Below are 20,348 nucleotides of genomic sequence, written 5' to 3'. Positions count from 1 at the left end.
CGTATTACTTACGATTTATTTTCTTTTTCTATTTTATGAATGTGTTATTTAACACTTTTCTATGGGCTATAGTAGTAAAGGCTAAATTCAATATTTTATAAAGGCCAACGGCTTAGCATTTAGATTTGTGGCAGATTAGAGAGAAATCCTATCTGATGGAAATTTGGACTTAGTTCTTGCCTAGTCTTATTGCATTACAGTAAAGACAGATTGGTGAAGCTGTTTTCAAGTGTGTTACTGTTTGATTAGGTGTTTCTCAGGTAGAGGCACTGAATATTAGGTACCATTGGTGAGATTAACGTGTATTGATGTTAGGAGTAGAGCATGTGATAGAATTAAAAGTGTCTCAATAATAACTAAATAATAATACAGAATCATAATGTATACCAGTAAGTAATATGCTATTCATTAATCTAAATGTTGATAATATGATCTGTGTGCTCTATTGTCTGATATCTGTTCTGAGTTTGATTGGTTATACCTAGGAATTCATATAGGGGCGCATGGGGCTTCCCAGGTCACTCATTACAAGTGACTTGAAGCCGAAGCTACATCTCTGTGTGATGTATTTCTATACTTCAGGATTATAACACATAAGTGCAAGTGAGGTGAGATTTTTTTTTAAAACTTGATGTTGACTCTTACTGACCTCTACTGTGTTAGACAACCATTCACACTGTTCTGCCTTTAGAGCCCAAAATATCCTCCGCGCATTCAGAACATTGTCAAACATGTGGAAGGGAACAGAGAGTAGGCTTGCCGCTTGACTTGACCTTGCCCTGATGTGTTAGTTACCTTCTCAAAAATGCCAGAGTCGTTGCTCTTCATCTTGGAGTTGAAGCTGGAGGAGCTGTAAGGCTTGAGGGCTGGTAGCTCGGTTGTGTCCTTGCTGATATCACAGGACACCTGGCGGCTAGCAGGCCTGGAACCCATACTGGAGAGGTCAGCCTCAATATCTGTCCAGCCCTGGGAGAAGGACCATTACATAACCGTCAGATAGACACCTGGACAGACAGACAAACAGACACATACATGTTTCGGGACATATTTATCCGTACCGATTCGCTGTCGGAGGCGGAGGAAAGGCGGGACTTGACGGTGCTGGTGCGGCGTAAGCGATCGCTGATGTCGGAGGTCTGGCTGGTGACAGTGGAGCGTCTGGTGGACATGAAGCTGCTGTCGGTGGAGCGCAGGTCACGTCTACGTACACACAGCAACACACCCAGACATGGGATGTACTTGGCTATGGCCATCCTGAAGACAGAAGGGAGCGGGGAAAATAAGGAGATGTACCCACATGAAAAAATACTACAGTTTACTATCGAATACCACAGTACTTAGTATCCCTTGATCATGTGTAGTACTTTTATTATAGAATGTCAGTTTCCCAACCCTGGTCCGCAAGTACCCCCAACAGTACACATTTTTGTTGTAGCCCTTGACAAACACACCTCCTTAAGCTCATTGAGGGCTTGATGAGTAATTGACAAGTTGAATCAGGTGTCCTTGTCCATGGTTGCAATAAAAATAAATGTGCTGTTGGGGGTACTCGACGACCAGGGTTTGGAAACACTCCTGTAGAATACTACAGTAAATACTACTGTATTATCCACACAAAAAACACTGTAGTAAATACTACAGTAATGGCCGCAAAAACAGTACACTTTTTAAACTATAGTAAATACTGCAATATTGCATTTGCAAATATCACAATTTATGCCACCCATAAGTGAGAAACGTACATGCCAATATGAGGTATTGTAGGTAGACACAGTATGTACATGAAGGTAAAGTGACTAGGCATCAGGATTAGGGCTGTTGCGGTGACCATATTACTGCCACACCTGCAGTCATGAGTCATGACCGCAGTAAAATTCCACGTGACCGATGAGTCACTGTAATATCCTCTTATGCACTCTGGACATGCTTTTTTAGTGCCCAACTTGCTGACTACCATCAGGTCCTAATGGGCTGGAACTCAGTTCTCTATTGTCCCTCTAACCACTCTGACATCAATGCAAATGCTGTCGAAAATCACATCAAACACAGATCAACAAAACAGTAGGCCTACAGTACTTTTAAAACTCACCTCACTGAAGGCTAATCAATTTGAAGAAAGAACTTCAACAGCAGGTTGAAACTGAGTGTAAAACATATTGTTTCAAAGCCTAACAACGAAATGGACAGTGCTTTCTAAGATGATGATTCATTCAAAACAACCATATGCATATTAGAGCTTATGCACATGATCAGGATAGATATTAATAAGAGTAAAATAAAGGACAGAGTAGCAGCAGCAGCAAATGATGAGTGTAAAAATGTGTGTGTAATATTAGTGTTTGTCTTGTGTCGGTCTGAGTGTGTGTGGGCATATGTAGCATATGTGTGTGGGTTTTGTGTGGGAGTGTCAATGTAGTGTGTGTGAGTGTGTATATGGTTTGTATATATAGTCTAGTGAGTGTGCGTAGGGTCAGTGACTAGCCAGGGGCCTGATGTATCATGTCAGAGGAAATTATGACTAACACTGAAATCCTCTGGACATTCAGTACTTCAGTGGCCTTCCATTCTAACCCCCTCTCACCGGCTGTGTATTCATGTTACCTGATGAAATTGCTATACAATATATTCTTGTTGCCATCTGATGCACAGTCAAATGTCATAAAAAAAAATGAACACAGCAAAGCTCTCCCTCTCTGCCATGCCCAAATTGTATTGCTGCTGATGATATCTGGAAATTTGCATGTACACCCTGGCCTGTCTACTGTTGCTAGACCCAATTCTGACTTGTTCTCAGATTTCGGGCTTCACAGATTTCTGCCCTCGGAAAACCTTGGGTTTTCTTCAAGTTAACACTAGAAGCTTATTACCTGAAATGGATCAATTGAAAGTCTGGGTTCACAGCTCCAATCCAGATGTGTTGGTCATTACTGAGACATTATTAAGAATGAGTGTTCTAAAACACTGATTTGAATATTTCTGGTTATAACCTTCTTCTGCAAGACAGATCTTCCAAATGTGGTGGAGTGGCAATCTTTACCAAGGAACACCTTCAGTGCTCGGTTGTCTCCACCAAGTCTGTCCCCAAACAATCTGATTTGCTGGTTTTAAGCATTCATCTTTCAAATAGCTCTTTGTTGACTGTTGCTGGGTGTTCAAATCAAATCAAATTGTATTGGTCACATACACGTGATTAGCAGATGTTATTGCTCTGAGCTCATCAACTTTGTTATCCAAAGACTGAACATTAGCAAATAATATACTCGGAAGCGGTGGGTGGTGTGCACACCTCCTAAGAATCAGCTTGATTCCCTTTGTCGAAGATGCTTGGACCTTCTTTTTTTATACTTTCAGTGGTTTTGTTAACTAGCATGCCCCCATAAAGAAAATTAGAATTAAAAACAGGTTCAGATTTTTGTTCAACACTATTTGGCGAAAGGCTCGGCACACAAATACTTAGGCTGACTGGCAAATGGGAAATAAGTTCAGGCAAATAGGAAATAAGTGCACTCAGGCTATCCGGAAGGCCAAAGTCAGTTACTGTACTTTAAGGAGCAGTTCTCTCTCTGTGGGTCTAACCCCAAGAAGTTCTGGAAAACGGTGAAAGACCTAGAGAATTAACCCTCCTCTTCACAGCTGCCCATGTCCCTTAATGTTGATGATGTGGTTGTTACTGACAAGGAGCGTATGTCCCTTAATGTTGATGATGTGGTTGTTACTGACAAGGAGCACATGTCCCTTAATGTTGATGATGTGGTTGTTACTGACAAGGAGTGTATGGCTGAGCTCTTTAATCGTCACTTCAAGTCAGGATTCCTATTTGACTCAGCCATGCCTCCTTGCCCGTCCAACACTTCCTCTTCTCCCATTCCTTCTAATGCCCTGATGCACAGCTTCTCCCTGCAGGCAGTCACTGAGTCTGAGGTGCTAAAAGAGCTCCATAAACTTGACCCAAAAAACATCTGGGTTAGATGGTTTAGAACTTTTATTCTTTAAGGTTGTAGCCCCTACCATTGCCGAGCCTCTCTCTCACCTTTTTAACCTGTCTCTCCTATCTGGGGAGGCTCCCAGTGCTTGGAAGGCAGCCACGGTGGGTCCTTTATTTAAAGGGGGAGATCAAGCTGATCGTAACAGTTATAGGCCAATTTCTATCTTGCCTTGTTTATCAAAAGTGTTGGAAAAATGTGTCAATAATCAACGGACTGGCTCAGCCACTGCCTGTCACCAAGGGAGTACCCCAAGGCTAGATCCTAGGCCCCACACTCTTCTCAAATAACATCAACAACATAGCTCAGACAGTAGGAAGCGCTCAACAAAGCTTTCTTAGTGTCCAACGAATTTTCTCTGCCCTTAACCTTGTTCTGAACACCTACAAAACAAAGGTTACGTGATTCAGTAAGAAGAATACCCACTACCAGTGTGATTACTACCTCTGAGGGTTCAGAGCTTGAGGTAGTCACCTCACACAAGTACTTGGGAGTATGGCTAAATGGTACACTGTCCTTCCGTCAGCATATATCCAAGCTGCAGGCTAAGGTTACATCTAGACTTGGTTTCCTCTATCATACCTCCTTCACCCCAGCTGCCAAATTAACCCTGATTCAGATGACTTATCCTACCCATGCTACATTACGGAGATTTATTTATAATTTATAGATTGGCAGGTAAGGGTGCTTTCGAGTGGCTAGATGTTCTTTACCATTCGGCCATCAGATTATCCACCAATGCTCCTTATAGGATACATCTCTGCACTCTATACTAAACTGGCCATCTCTGAATACCCGACGCAAGACCCACTGGTTGATGCTTATTTATAAAACCTTCTTAGGCCTCATGCCCCCCTATCTGAGATACCTACTACAACCCTCATCCTCCATTATACAACACCCGTTCAGCCAGTCGCATTCTGTTAAATGTCCCCAAAGTACACATGTCCCTGGGTCATTCCTCTTTTCAGTTCGCTGCAGCTAGCGACTGGAACGAGCTGCAAAAAAACACTCAAACTGGACAGTTTTATCTCCATCTCTACATTCAAAGACTCAATCATAGACGCTTTTACTGACACTTGTGGCTGCACCTTGTGATTATTGTCGTCTCTACCTTTTTGCCCTTGTGCTGTTATCTGTGCCTAACAATGTTTGTACCATGTTTGTGCTGCTACCATGTTGTGCTTCTGCCATGTTGTGTTGCTTCCGTATTGTTGTCATGTTGTGTTGCTACCATGCTGTGTTGTCATGGGTTGCTGCCATGCTCTGTTGTTGTCTTAGGACTCTCTTTATGTAGTGTTGTGGTGTTGCTCTTGTCGTGATGTGTGTTTTATCCTACATTTTTATTTGTAATCCCCCGTCCCTGCAGGAGGCCTTTCGCCTCTTGGTAGGCAGTCATTGTATGTAAGAATTTGTTCTTAATTGACTTGCCTATTAAATCAAAGTTTAATAAAAATACTGCATGTTCACTACCAGTCAGAAATGGGGAGGCAGGGTAGCCTAGTGGTTAGAGTGTTGGACTAGTAAACAAAAAGTTGCAAGTTCAAATCCCCCAGCTGACAAGGTACAAATCTGTCATTCTGCCCCTGAACAGGCAGTTAACCCACTATTCCTAGATAAGAATTTGTTCTTAACTGACTTGCCTGGTTAAATAAAGGTAAAAAAATAAAATAAAATAAAAAAGCCTTAGAACACCTACTCATTAAAGGGTTTTTCTTATTTTTTTGTTATTTTCTACATTATAATAGTGAAGACATCAAAACCATGAAAGAACGCAAGCATTTCTTTGGGCTGCAATTTCTGAGGCTGGTAGCTCTAATAAACTGAGTCTTCCATTACTATGGCGGTCCTCATGAGAGCCAGTTTCATCATCACGCTTGATGGATTTTGCAACTTTTTATAAATCATGTAGTAACCAAAAAAGTGTTAAACAACTCAAAATATATTGTATATTTGAGATTCTTTAAATAGCCACCCTTTGCCTTGATGACAGCTTTGCACACTCTTGGCATTCTCTCAACCAGCTTCACCCTGAATCCAACCGTCTTTAAGGAGTTCCCACATATGCTGAGCACTTGTTGGCTGCTTTTCCTTCACTCCGCTGTCCAACTCATCCTAAACCATCTCAATTTTGTTGAGGTCTGGATATTGTGTAGGCCAGGTCATCTGATGCAGCACTCCATCACTCCCCTTCTTAGTAAAATAGCCCTTACACAGCCTGGAGGTGTATTGGGTCATTGTCTTGTTGAAAAACAAATGATAGTCCCACTAAGCTCAAACCAGATGGGATGGTGTATCGCTGCAGAATGCTGTGGTTGCCATGCTGGTTAAGTGTGCCTGAATTCTAAATAAATCACTGACAGTGTCACCAGCAAAGCACTTCTACACAATAACACCTCCTCCTCCATGCCTTACGGTGGGGAAATACACATGCAGAGATCATCCGGTTACCCACACCTCATCTCACAAAGACATGGCGGTTGGAACCAAAAATCTCCAATTTGGACTCCAGACCAAAAGACACATTTCCACCGGTCTAATGTCCATTGCTCGTGTTTCTTGGCCGCTAGCAAGTCTCTTTTTCTTATTGGTTTCCTTTAGTAGTGGTTTCTTTGCAGCAATTCAACAATGAAGGCCTGATTCACACAGTCTCCTCTGAACAGTTGATGTTGAGATGTGTCTGTTACTTGAACTCTGTGAAGCATTTCTTTGGGCTGCAATTTCTGAGGCTGGTAGCTCTAATGAACTGAGTCTTCCATTACTATGGCGGTCCTCATGAGAGCCAGTTTCATCATCACGCTTGATGGATTTTGCAACTGCACTTGAAGAAACTTTCAAAGCTCTTGAAATATTCCGTATTGACTGACCTTCATGTCTTAAAGTAATGATGGACTTTCGTTTCTCTTTGCTTATTTGAACTGTTCTTGCCATAATGTGGATTTAGTATTTTACCAAATAGGGCTATCTTCTGTATGCCCCCCTACCTTGTCACAACACAACTGATTGGCTCAATTGCATTAAAGGAGGAAAGAAATTCCACAAATTAACAAGTCACACCTGTTAATTGAAATGCATTCCAGGTGACTACCTCATAAAGCTGGTTGAGAGAATGCCAGCTGTCATCAAGGCAAAGGAAAGGCTATTTGAAGAATCTCAAATCTATTGATTGATTTGTTTAAGACTTTTTTTCATATGATTCCATATGTGTTATTTCATCGTTTCGATGTCTTCACTATTATTCTACAATGTAGAAAATAGTAAAAAAGAAGGAACCCCTTTGAATGAGTAGGTTTTCTAAACCTTTTGACCGGTAGTGTACATCCAACACATAAGCAATCATTTACCTTGAGCAGTGAACCTAAATGACTAAAAACCAAAAAGTACACAGTGGTAAAGAATCTAGGTCCCCTATATATTCATTTAGAATCCTTCCTGTGTGGTGAGAATATTATAATGATGTCCAGTTGAGTTAATATCCAGGTTTTTGAGTGATTGTAGAGTGGAGAGTTTAGTATGATCGCTAGCTAACAGGGGCTATACCCTTTCTGTCTCTCAGATTTGATAGATTCTCATGGGATGGAATGGTTCACTGGGGTAGTAATAAAAAAACAAAAAAATAGAAGATTTGACTCATAATGCAACAATAGAAAGAATAGAAACCAATAGGTTTGATCTTTAATCTTTGCGACAGCAAGACTGCGGTACCTGTACTTGGGGTGGGTGATGGCATAGATGATGGGGTTGTGAATGGCTGAAGCCTTGGCGATCACAGCAGGAACTGAGTTCATGTATGGGGTCAGAAAATCTGCATACCTACAGGAGACATGGAGAAGACAGGAAGAGAAGGCTGGTAAGCTGTGAGGCAGAATAATACAATATATAAAGTACCTGAATGGTCAAGGTTTGAAAATGTCGCTGCGGCATTGTAGTATTTGTATAGAAAGAAGTGATTTTATAAGTGGGTGTATACAGATGTAATTTTCTACAGCATGAAAACACTCCTGCAGCAATAGGAAATTATTAATTATAATCCACATAATAATTTACAACACATTTTTAGAGGTTACTACATTTTTCATAATGGAAAATCAAGTCAGAAATTTCAAAGTGGAAATACTTCAGAAGCCAATTTAAACCTCAAATACACTACAAGTTGTACATTTCCTGTGTCTTTGCACTGTGACAGGGGAGCTCACGGACATACAGACACTATACGGATGTAGGATCTTAATTTCATCACCATGTTGCAGGAGAACTTTCCTGCAACACATTACATTTTTACCCTAAAGTGCATTTGAGGTTTAAAAAAGCTTCTGAAGTTTGTAATTTCCTCTTTGATATTTCTGACTTGATTTTCCCTTACGAAAAATGTAGTAATCCTTACAAAAATGTTTATGAATTATAATCCACATAATAATTCACATTTCCTATTGCTGCAGGATTGTTTTCATGCTGTATAAAACTGCCTCAAATTCAGATCCCACGTCTCGGTGGAGCAGGAGCTCTGGTCGGCCGATATTCAAGATGACCACATCCTAGGGTTGGATTTCCTCAGTCAAGTGGGAGCATGCCTAGATGTTGGAATGCTTAAACCCCAGATGAAAGACTCCGTTATGGGACTGCAGAGCAGTGGAAAAAGGCAACGGCAGCCGCAGGTGACTCGGCATGAATTTGTGGCAGACGGCCCCACAAAGATCCTTCCCCAGATGAGGAGCAGCTAAAGAGGTTGTGTGAGCCCCAGCAGGTGACCAGTTGCACGATGGACGTACCTTCGGAAGCTACCCAACAAGCTGTGCAGGAACTAGGGAAGAGGTGTTCGGAAGGGCTGGAGTCTGAGCAGTGCGATAAGGTGGAAGCACTGCTTGCAGAGTTGGTGGATGTCTTTGCACCACGAGACAAAGAATGCCAGAGAACCACTCTAGTCCACCACTCTATCGATACTGGCAACAATCCGTTTGCGGCCCCATCACGTGCCACTGGCGAAAAGAGAGATAGCGAAGCAGAAGATCCGGGAGATGACTGAGACAGGGTTCATCAAGCCATCCAACAGCCCTTGGGCAGCCGCTGTAGTTCTTGTCATTGAAGAAGGACGGCTCATGGTGCTTCTATGCAGACTACAGGCAGCTGAACCATGTGACCAGGAAGGATTCCTATCCCCTCCCGGCCCCTGAAGCCAGGCCGAAGACCACCTTCTCAATTGGACAAGGACTGTGGCAGTTCACCGTGATGCCCTTCGGGCTCTGCAACGCTCCACCAACCTTTGAGCGTCTTACGGAGCAAGTGCCAGTCACAATCCCCTGCAACAGGTGTGTGGTCTACCTGAACAACCTCCTTGTGCATGCCGTATGGATCTCTGGCAAATCTGAGTGAGGAACTACTTTCCATTCGGCACACAATATTCAAGCTCCACCCCAAGAGCGGCAGTGTAGCCTAGTGGTTAGAGCATTGGACTAGTAACCGAAAGGTTGCAAGTTCAAATCCCCGAGCTGACAAGGTACAAAATCTGTCGTTCTGCCCTTGAACAGGCAGTTAACCCACTGTTCCTAGGCCGTCATTGAAAATAAGAATTTGTTCTTAACTGACTTGCCTAGTAAAATAAAGGTAAAAAAAAATAAAATGTGTTATTGGGGCAGACTGAGTTGCAACTGATCCAGCCAAGTTGGTGGCAGTTCAGCACTAGCCGAACCATTAGGATCTCTCTGAATTAAGAAGCTGTGTTGGCCTAGCTTCTTACTACCAGAGGTTCATCAAGGACTTTGCAACAGTAGCCAGCCCTCTACACCGCATTACAAACAAGGATCAGCGGTTCGACTGGCATGATGACTGCGTGGCAGTATTCGTAAACTGCATCAGGCCCTTTTCAATTCTCCAGTTCTGGCATACCCCAAACCCCAGCACCCAGTTATTGTGGACACAGATGCCCGCAATGTGGGCATTGGGGCCATTATTTTGCTGGCCGGGTGGGGAACGGGTGGTGGCCTTCTACAGTCAAAGCCTCAACCATACTGAGCGCAACAACTGTGTCACCCGGCGAGAGTTGTTGGCTGTGGTCAATGCACCATCATTTCCGATCCTACCTCTATGGGACCCAGTTCCTCCTCTGTACGGACCATGCCTCACTCACCTGGCTCTTCAACTTCTGAGAACCACAGGCAAGGTGGCTTGCTGGTTAGAAGAGGCACAGGAGTATGACTACCAGATGCAGCACCGGGCTGGTCGTATCCACACAAACACTGATGCGTTGTCTCGCCGGTCATGTGAAGAGCAAGACTGCAAGCACTGCCCACACTTGGAACAAAGGAGGGTTTCCTGCCCGCAGCGGTGGCAATTCAAGAAGCAGACTGAAGCTCAGCACCCTTGGAGGGCTGGAATGACCAAGACCTGACGAGGGAGCAGGAAGGTGTCCCGGTGTTAGCAACTGTCCGGGGCTGGTTGGTGCTCAGCCAGCAGCCTGCCTGGAACAGAGTCTTACCCCTGTCGCCCGAAACCATGGCCTACTACTCCCAGTGGGACAACCTTGCCATTCACAAAGGGGTGTTGTTTTCGAAGATGAATGGAACAAACACACAACACAACTCTGTGGTGTGGCAGTTGCTGGTGCCTTATTCCATGTGTGCCCATGACCTCAGAGCTGTTCACTGGATTGGGAGGCCACTTCGGGTACATAAAGACCCTCTAACTCCTCCAAAGGAAAGTCTACTGGGCTGGCTGCCGCCAAGACACGGAACAGTATGTGCATGTCTATGACACCTGTATGCGCATATGCCCTGTTGCAGCAAAATCAGGTGGGGGGCCCCCATGGGTCAGGTTGGTGTGGAATCCTGGGTCCTTTTCCCGTGACAGAGGCAGGCAATCGATACGTACTTGTGTCCGTTGACTATTTTACCAAGTGGCCAGAGGCCTACGCGCCCCCCGACCAGGGCACCACAACCACTGCCAACAAGCTGGTGGAGGAGATGTTCTGCCAGTATGGAGCACCGCAAGAACTCCACAATGATCTGGGATGGCATTTTGAAGCTAAGGATGTTGGCGAAATGGACTTTGGGGATACAGCTGGCCACTCTTACCTTCAATGACCAGAAAGACTGGGACCGACATCTGCCATTGGTCTTGTGGGCCTATCGTTCAGCAGTGCAGGTGTTCACTGGATGCACCCCAACAGTTCTGATGTTTGACTGAAAACTACGAACTCCAGTAGATTAGTCCTTTGGAAGACCCCCTGGAGTACCTCCACCACCTTCAGCAGCGCCTGGAAACAGCCCACGACTTTGCACGGCATCGCTTGACAGAAGCAGGGGTAAAGCAGAAGAAGGTATACAACACCCTCTGTCGAGGTCAGCCTTTCCAGACTGCCCAAAAAGTGTGGGTATACAGCCCCCGGCGCAAGCGTGGTCTGAGCCCGAAACAAATGAGTCACTGGGAAGGCCTATGCAAGGTTCCGGAGCGACTTTCTGACATGGTGTATCGCAGCCAGCTTTGAACTCATGGACGAGTGATCGTCCTCTATCAGGATCATCTGGCGCCTTACCAACCTCATACACCTCATGAAGTGGAAAGAGAGGGTGAGATGTCGGTTACTCCTCACAGCCCTGGACCATTGGACAACGCAGCGGTTTCCTCACCTGAGGGGCAAGGTCAGAATGGGACACCCCTTCGGCCACCAGGGTGCTGCTGCCGCAGGCTCCCGTCTCAAGGTCAGGATGGCAACCCCACGGCAATCACAACGCAGCCACTGAAGACCCTTTGTCCAGGTTTCAGGACTTTGTGTTAGATTTCGGGGTTGTCAGGGATGACTAACCCTTAGGAGGGGGAAATGTAGCGGCAGCAGCCTATTAGACTGCAGCTAGCGACAGTAACGAGCTGCAAAAAACACTCAAACTGGACAGTTTTCTCTCCATCTCGTCATTCAAAGACCAATCATTGACACTCTTACTCTTACTGACGTGATGTATTGTTGTTTCTATCTTCTTGCCCTTTGTGCTGTTGTCTGTGCCCAATCATGTTTGTACCATGTTTTGTGCTGCTATAATGTTGTGCTGCTGCCATGTCGTGTTGCTACCGTGTTGTTGTCATGTTCTGTTGCTACCACGCTGTGTTGTTATGTGTTGCTGCCATGCTGTGATGTTGTCTTGAGTCTCTCTTTATGTAGTGTTGCAGTGTCTCTCTTGTCGTGATGTGTGTTTTGTCCTACATTTTTTTTTAAATGATCCCAGCCCCTGTCCCCAAAAGAGGCCTTTTGGTAGGCCATCATTATAAATAGGAATTTGTTATTAACTGACTTGCCTAGTTAATTTAAGAAAAAAATAGGATCTGGAGGTGTGGCTTGTTGGAGGCGTGGCCTTGGGTTAGCTCTCTTTGGACAAACCGTGGGTGAAAGTGTCATTCTAGTTAATTGATTATGTTGTACTTACTAAGCACTAAGCTTTTATGCTGTCAGTTCTGTAGATGCAATATGACTGATATACAGTGGGGCAAAAAAGTATTTAGTCAGCCACCAATTGTGCAAGTTCTCCCACTTAAAAAGATGAGAGAGGCCTGTAAAATCACATTGTAGGATTTTTAATGAATTTATTTGCAAATTATGTTGGAAAATAAGTATTTGGTCAATAACATAAATTTATCTCAAAACTTTGTTATATACCCTTTGTTGGCAATGACAGAAGTCAAATGTTTTCTGTAAGTCTTCACAAGGTTTTCACACACTGTTGCTGGTATTTTGGCCCATTCCTCCATGCAGATCTCCTCTAGAGCAGTGATGTTTTGGGGCTGTTGCTGGGCAACACAGACTTTCAACTCCCTCCAAAGATGTTCTATGGGGTTGAGATCTGGAGACTGGCTAGGCCACTCCAGGACCTTGAAATGCTTCTTACGAAGCCACTCCTTCGTTGCCCGGGCGGTGTGTTTGGGATCATTGTCATGCTGAAAGACCCAGCCACGTTTCATCTTCAATGCCCTTGCTGATGGTAGGCTTTGTTACTTTGGTCCCAGCTCTCTGCAGGTCATTCACTAGGTCCCCCGTGTGATTCTGGGATTTTTGCTCAACGTTCTTGTGATCATTTTGACCCCACGCGGTCAGATCTTGCGTGGAGCCCCAGATCGAGGGAGATTATCAGTGGTCTTGTATGTCTTCCATTTCCTAATAATTGCACCCACCGTTGATTTCTTCAAACCAAGCTGCTTACCTATTGCAGATTCAGTCTTCCCAGCCTGGTGCAGGTCTACAATTTTGTTTCTGGTGTCCTTTGACTGCTCTCTGGTCTTGGCCATAGTGGAGTTTGGAATGTGACAGTATGAGGTTGTGGACAGGTGTCTTTTAGACTGATAACAAGGTCAAACAGGTGCCATTAATACAGGTAACGAGTGGAGGACAGAGGAGCCTCTTAAAGAAGACGTTACAGGTCTGTGAGAGCCAGAGATATTGCTTGTTTGTAGGTGACCAAATACTTATTTCCCACCATCATTTGCAAATAAATTCATAAAAAATCCTACAATGTGATTTTCTGGATTTTTTTTTCTAATTTTGTCTGTCATAGTTGAAGTGTACCTATGATGAAAATTACAGGCCTCTCTCATCTTTTTAAGTGGGAGAACTTGCACAATTGGTGGCTGACTAAATACTTTTTTGCCCCACTGTAAGTGCATGTGATACCAAATAGCTTTCTAGATTTCCATTAAGACAGTCCCTGTTTTGTTAAAATACAGAACCTCTCAAAAGCACTCACCCTGCAAATGCAGTCAGGGCCACAACAGAGTATGGGGACCAAGAGATTACATAGAGGAGGATGACTATCAGAGCAATCTTAGCCATCTTCCACTCATTCTTCAGCCGACGGAAACTCTTAATTGAGTCTCTGGTGCTCCCATTGCAATTGATCTTGGTTACAGCCCTATGAGACAACCACACACACATAAAAATAAATGTGAAATGTGAGAAATTGGAAATGTTTCAGAGAATCCAATTTCAGTAACTTACAACACACTTTCTTAATTCAATTTAATTTAATTGGACACACGTTCAGTGTTATCTCTAGAGCAGCTCTCTTGTATCCAATCCACTTACCTGTTAGTTTTACGTATGGCTCTGAAGATGAAGAAGTAGCAGTACATGATGACGATGAGGGGGATGAAGAAGACAAAGGTGAAGAGCAGCATGGTGTAGGCACGCACTGATGGGGTAAAGGTCACATAGTCCCATGAACAGGAGGTCAACAGGCCCTCTGGAACATAGGCGCCTGGGGGAGGTAAAGGGGGGCGGGGGGTAAGGGAGAAAGGGGTAGAGAAAGGAGGAAAAGAGAGATGGGAGAGGATGGTAAAAGGGAGAGGATGGGGAAGAAGTGCGAAAGTGGTAGAGAAAGGAGGAAAAGAGAGATGGGACATAGAAAGGGGGGAAAGGGCAGAAAATAAGTTGTGGGATACGACATTGTCAAAACCTTTCTTCTTCAATACAACTTCTACTTCAACTTCTACAAGTTGTCCTTCAAGCGTCATCTATTGAAGCCCTGCTATGGTAAAACTGTCAGAGTGCCAGGGAAAGTTAAGGATACTCACATCAATTGGAAGACGCAGGAACAACAAAGCTTGCATCAAGGAAGCACTTCTGGTGATCTAAATGCTCTGTACGATCAAAGCCTCAAAGTGAATAATGGTGCAGTTTTGTTTAGCGGAGCAATGTCTGGGGTGGCATGCTTACACGCAGACTCCAGCCACAAACGGCTGCAGGGGGTAGGCAGGCCATGATCTGCGACCTCTCTTCCCAAATCCCCTCCACCCTCCACATTGTCTGAGTTAGTGTGTCGCTCTTAAGGCCCTTTCCAGCATGTCACCCATTAGCGTGCTAGACAGAATAGTGTTGTCAATTTGGAGCTCCTGGATCAATTTGTTATTTGCCAGAGATTTGCACAGTCATGGGGTGTGAGTCATTCTGAGTACAGTATACTGTAAGGCCAGGCCAATGTGAGGCTTATGAGGGGCCCATTCCAGCCAGTTTGCCCGCTAGTTTCATTCTCTTTCTTCTCACTGAGAGATCTCAGGCAGCTCAGCATATCTGATCCAATGCCCAAATCCTCATGCTTAAACTAAGCTACTGCAGACTGGAGTTCAAAGAGAGAACACAGAGCCAGGGGTAGCACTCTCTCCTGCTGTCTTTCTCTCTCCCCTGCTGTCTTTCTCGCTCTCCTGCTGTCTTTCCTGCTCTCCTGTGGTTCTTTCTCTCTCTCCTGCTGTCTTTCTCTCCCTCATGCGGTTCTCTCTCTCTCTCCTGCTGTCTTTCTCTTTCCTGCTGTCTTTCTCTCTCTTGCCATCTTTCTCTCTCTCCTGCTGTCTTTCTCTTTCTCCTGCTGTCTTTCTCTTTCTCCTGCTGTCTTTCTCTCTCTCGCCATCTTTCTCTCTCTCGCCGTCTTTCTCTCTCTCGCCGTCTTTCTCTCTCTCCTGCTGTCTTTCTCTCTCTACTACCGTCATTCTCTTTCTCTCTGTCCTGCGGTCTTTCTCTCTGTCCTGCGGTCTTTCTCTCTCTCCTGCTGTCTTTCTCTCTCTCTTGCTGTCTTTCTCTTTCTCCTGCCGTCTTTCTCTCTCTCCTGCCGTCTTTCTCTCTCTGCTGCCGTCTTTCTCTCTCTGCTGCCGTCTTTCTCTCTCTCCTGCTGTCTTTCTCTCTCTCCTGCGGTCTTTCTCACTCTCCTGCGGTCTTTCTCTCTCCTGCGGTCTTTCTCTCTCTCCTGCTGTCTTTCTCTCTCTGCTGCCGTCTTTCTCTCTCTGCTGCCGTCTTTCTCTCTCTGCTGCCGTCTTTCTCTCTCTCCTGCTGTCTTTCTCTCTCTCTCCTGCGGTCTTTCTCTCTCTCTTTGTCTTTCTCTGTCTCTTACTGTCTCTCTCTCTCTCCTGCCGTCTTTCTCTCTCTCCTGCCGTCTTTCTCTCTCTCCTGCCGTCTTTCTCTCTCTCCTGCCGTCTTTCTCTCTCTCCTGCCGTCTTTCTCTCTCTCCTGCCGTCTTTCTCTCTCTGCTGCCGTCTTTCTCTCTCTGCTGCCGTCTTTCTCTCTCTGCTGCCGTCTTTCTCTCTCTCCTGCTGTCTTTCTCTCTCTCCTGCGGTCTTTCTCACTCTCCTGCGGTCTTTCTCTCTCCTGCGGTCTTTCTCTCTCTCCTGCTGTCTTTCTCTCTCTGCTGCCGTCTTTCTCTCTCTGCTGCCGTCTTTCTCTCTCTGCTGCCGTCTTTCTCTCTCTCCTGCTGTCTTTCTCTCTCTCTCCTGCGGTCTTTCTCTCTCTCTTTGTCTTTCTCTGTCTCTTACTGTCTCTCTCTCTTGCTGTCTTTCTCTGTCTCCTGCTGTCTTTCTCTCTCTCCTGCCGTCTTTCTCTCTCTCCTGCCGTCTTTCTCTCTCTCCTGCTGTCTTTCTCTGTCTCTTACTGTCTTTCTCTCTCTTGCTGTCTTTCTCCCTCTCCTGCTGTCTTTCTCTCTCTGCTGCTGTCTTTCTCTCTCTGCTGCTGTTTTTCTCTCTCTGCTGCTGTCTTTCTCTCTCTCCTGCTGTCTTTCTCTCTCTGCTGCTGTCTTTCTCTGCTGCTGTTTTTCTCTCTCTGCTGCTGTCTTTCTCTCTCTCCTGCCGTCTTTCTCTCTCTCCTGCCGTCTTTCTCTCTCTCCTGCCGTCTTTCTCTCTCTCCTGCTGTCTTTCTCTCTCTCTCCTTCTGTCTTTCTCTCTCTCTTTCTGTCTTTCTCTGTCTCTTACTGTCTCTCTCTCTTGCTGTCTTTCTCCCTCTCCTGCTGTCTTTTCTCTCTCTCCTGCCATCTTTCTCCCTCTCCTGCTGTCTTTTCTCTCTCTCCTGCCGTCTTTCTCTCTCTCCTGCCGTCTTTCTCTCTCTCCTGCCGTCTTTCTCGCTCTCCTGCGGTCTTTCTCGCTCTCCTGCGGTCTTTCTCTCTCTCCTGCCGTCTTTCTCTCTCTGCTGCCGTCTTTCTCTCTCTTGCTGTCTTTCTCTGCTGCTGTTTTTCTCTCTCTGCTGCTGTCTTTCTCTCTCTGCTGATGTCTTTCTTTCTCTCCTGCTGTCTTTCTCTCTCTCTTGCTGTTTTTCTCTCTCTGCTGCTGTGTCTCTCTCTCCTGCTGTCTTTCTCTCTCCCCTGTTATCTTTCTCTCTTTCCTGCTGTCTTTCTCGCTCTGCTGCTATCTTTCTCTCTCTCCTGCTGTTTTTCTCACTCTGCTGCTGTCTTTCTCTCTCTGCTGCTGTCTTTCTCTTTCTCCTGCTGTTTTTCTCACTCTCCTGCTGTCTTTCTCTCTCTGCTGCTGTCTTTCTCTCTCTCTCTCTTGCTGTCTTTCTCTCTCTCTCTTGCTGTCTTTCTTTCGCATATATAGCACATGGGGATGTATGAAACGTACTCCTCATCCTGAAATGTTCCCACTTGCGCCAGCGAACAGCTAGCTTTTCACGTGGTGCCCACTGGTAAGACGCTTCAGGAGGGTGGTCACTTGTTCTAGCAAGGCAGAGGTTGTGAGTTTGCGTCAGGTATGGGCCGTATCGTGAAGAAGTGGTTCACGCTGCTTGCTTAGCGAGTCATCCTTTACACACATACTGACACAATCACGACTCTTCCATACAGTGTATACAGCCCTGGCATCCTACAACCTCATCCCAAGCTTGGCTCATGACCCAGGATTATTCTCTCTCTCTCCCTCCCTCTCCCTCCCTCCCTCTCTGTGTGTGTGTGGACTTACTCCAGCCAAAGAAAGGGGGCAGGCTCCATCCCAATGAGTAGACCCAGGCAGCCATGAGGACGAGCTGGGCTCGTTTCTTGGACAGCACCCCGATGGAGGCCAGTGGACGTGTAATCACAAAGTAGCGGTCCACTGCTATCACCATCAGAGTGATCATAGAGCAGATCCCAAATAGAGCCCCACAGAACGCATATAGCTCACAGCCTAGAGGACACAGAGACAGCACAGTTAATTACTGAGATACGAGAGAGTCAGAGTACAGTTAATGACTGAGAGAAAAATAGAAAGGGTGGGTGAAAGAGGGTGAAAGAGAAACAGCATGTCGGTTGGTGTGTTGTAATGCCCCCTGTGGGTGATAGTCCACTCCATAGCCTGGATAATGATCCAGAACCAGGTCAAACAGAAGGACTGCCTGCGGAGACAGTGGGAGCTGCAGGGGGTAATACTGACCTTATCTCAGATTCACACCCAACACCCACCCTGCTGTGACACCCACCCACCTCCACTTTGCACAGAGCTGAACATATACCGCAAACAAAGCCCCAATGTCTCACAGAATATAGACATTGTGCAACATACTGTATATATGTATAGAACTATAGACCACCCCACAGCTGTATTAATACAAATTATACACGCCATAGGTCATGCCTTCCCTTACCTTGTGCTGTATGGCAGTAGCTTAGGCTGTTGTTACACACCTTCCCTGGGGTTATACCTTGTGCTGTATGGCAGTAGCTTAGGCTGTTGTTACACACCTTCCCTGGGGTTATACCTTGTGCTGTATGGCAGTAGCTTAGGCTGTTGTTACACACCTTCCCTGGGGTTATACCTTGTGCTGTATGGCAGTAGCTTAGGCTGTTGTTACACACCTTCCCTGGGGTTATACCTTGTGCTGTATGGCAGTAGCTTAGGCTGTTGTTACACACCTTCCCTGGGGTTATGCCTTGTGCTGTATGGCAGTAGCTTAGGCTGTTGTTACACACCTTCCCTGGGGTTATACCTTGTGCTGTATGGCAGTAGCTTAGGCTGTTGTTACACACCTTCCCTGGGGTTATGCCTTGTGCTGTATGGCAGTAGCTTAGGCTGTTGTTACACACCTTCCCTGGGGTTATACCTTGTGCTGTATGGCAGTAGCTTAGGCTGTTGTTACACACCTTCCCTGGGGTTATACCTTGTGCTGTATGGCAGTAGCTTAGGCTGTTGTTACACACCTTCCCTGGGGTTATACCTTGTGCTGTATGGCAGTAGCTTAGGCTGTTGTTACACACCTTCCCTGGGGTTATACCTTGTGCTGTATGGCAGTAGCTTAGGCTGTTGTTACACACCTTCCCTGGGGTTATACCTTGTGCTGTATGGCAGTAGCTTAGGCTGTTGTTACACACCTTCCCTGGGGTTATACCTTGTGCTGTATGGCAGTAGCTTAGGCTGTTGTTACACACCTTCCCTGGGGTTATACCTTGTGCTGTATGGCAGTAGCTTAGGCTGTTGTTACACACCTTCCCTGGGGTTATACCTTGTGCTGTATGGCAGTAGCTTAGGCTGTTGTTACACACCTTCCCTGGGGTTATACCTTGTGCTGTATGGCAGTAGCTTAGGCTGTTGTTACACACCTTCCCTGGGGTTATACCTTGTGCTGTATGGCAGTAGCTTAGGCTGTTGTTACACACCTTCCCTGGGGTTATACCTTGTGCTGTATGGCAGTAGCTTAGGCTGTTGTTACACACCTTCCCTGGGGTTATACCTTGTGCTGTATGGCAGTAGCTTAGGCTGTTGTTACACACCTTCACTGGTGAGTTATGCCAGGGAAGATTTAGACGGCTGAATTTACTGGGCTGTATAGGGTTTAACAATGGCAGAAGTGGGAACACATGATAAGTACAGCTCTGGTTCTGGCTTTACCAGGGTGATTTTGCAACTACGGGAACTTTTCGCATGTCTTATTTTGGAGAAAAATATTTTTTTCTTGAAAAATTATTTTATCAACATAAATACTTTTCTCTTTTTATCAGGAACCATAAATGTGATATTGGCTGTGAAAATGTTATTCAATAATACATGTAATTGACTCCCTTTCCCCCAATACACCTTCTGCAGGTGTCATTACCATCATATAATAAAACATTCCATTTTAGTTTGAAACTTAATCACAAACACAATGGGATTTGGGATAATTTGGTTTGTCTGCCTATAGGATTTGGTAATATAACATTTAGAAATAATTATTTGAATTCCTTATTGCATAAATATTCAATTTCTTGTTGAACAATGCAATTACCTGTTGAAAATGGTATGTATGTCAACATTTTAAGTAGTTATATGGAGAACAAGTAAGTGCTTTACACCTGAAGAAGACACAAGTGTGATATCTAGACCGTCATTGTAAATAATAATTTGGTCTTAACGGACTTGCCTAATAAAATAAAAATTCAACATAAAAATGAAAAATAAAATAATTGAATGTAATGGAAACAAATATGCAATGATTGTGGTGGTAATGACTGTGTGGCGGTAATGACTAGGTAATGGTAAAATGCATTACTTGCTAATAATAACTGGGTAAAAAAATCACAACATTTCCTTAAACACACACCTGTCTATATAAGGTCCCGCAGTTGACAGTGCATGTCAGAGCAAAAACCAAGCCATGAGGTCGAAGGAAATGGCCGTAGAGCTCCGAGA

The 20,348-nt window shown here is 45.0% G+C and overlaps 1 protein-coding gene across 1 annotated transcript in view; it reads right to left on the bottom strand.

Moving 5' to 3' along the window:
* Positions 1 to 20,348, bottom strand: part of opn4a (opsin 4a (melanopsin)) — a 64,459-nt gene that overhangs the window by 12,069 nt on the left and 32,042 nt on the right. The window contains exons 4-9 of the mRNA XM_020494137.2: positions 17,667 to 17,870; positions 14,044 to 14,215; positions 13,706 to 13,870; positions 7,689 to 7,796; positions 1,059 to 1,254; positions 796 to 966 (exon numbers count right to left, since the gene is read on the bottom strand). Of these exons, the coding sequence (XP_020349726.2) occupies positions 796 to 966; positions 1,059 to 1,254; positions 7,689 to 7,796; positions 13,706 to 13,870; positions 14,044 to 14,215; positions 17,667 to 17,870 (1,016 nt within the window). The remainder of the gene's footprint in view (positions 1 to 795; positions 967 to 1,058; positions 1,255 to 7,688; positions 7,797 to 13,705; positions 13,871 to 14,043; positions 14,216 to 17,666; positions 17,871 to 20,348) is intronic.

The sequence above is a fragment of the Oncorhynchus kisutch genome, linkage group LG11 (assembly GCF_002021735.2).
Source record: "Oncorhynchus kisutch isolate 150728-3 linkage group LG11, Okis_V2, whole genome shotgun sequence".
Lineage (NCBI taxonomy): Eukaryota > Metazoa > Chordata > Actinopteri > Salmoniformes > Salmonidae > Oncorhynchus > Oncorhynchus kisutch.
Note: the sequence above shows the minus strand (reverse complement) of the source record. Positions and strands in the feature narration are given on the sequence as shown.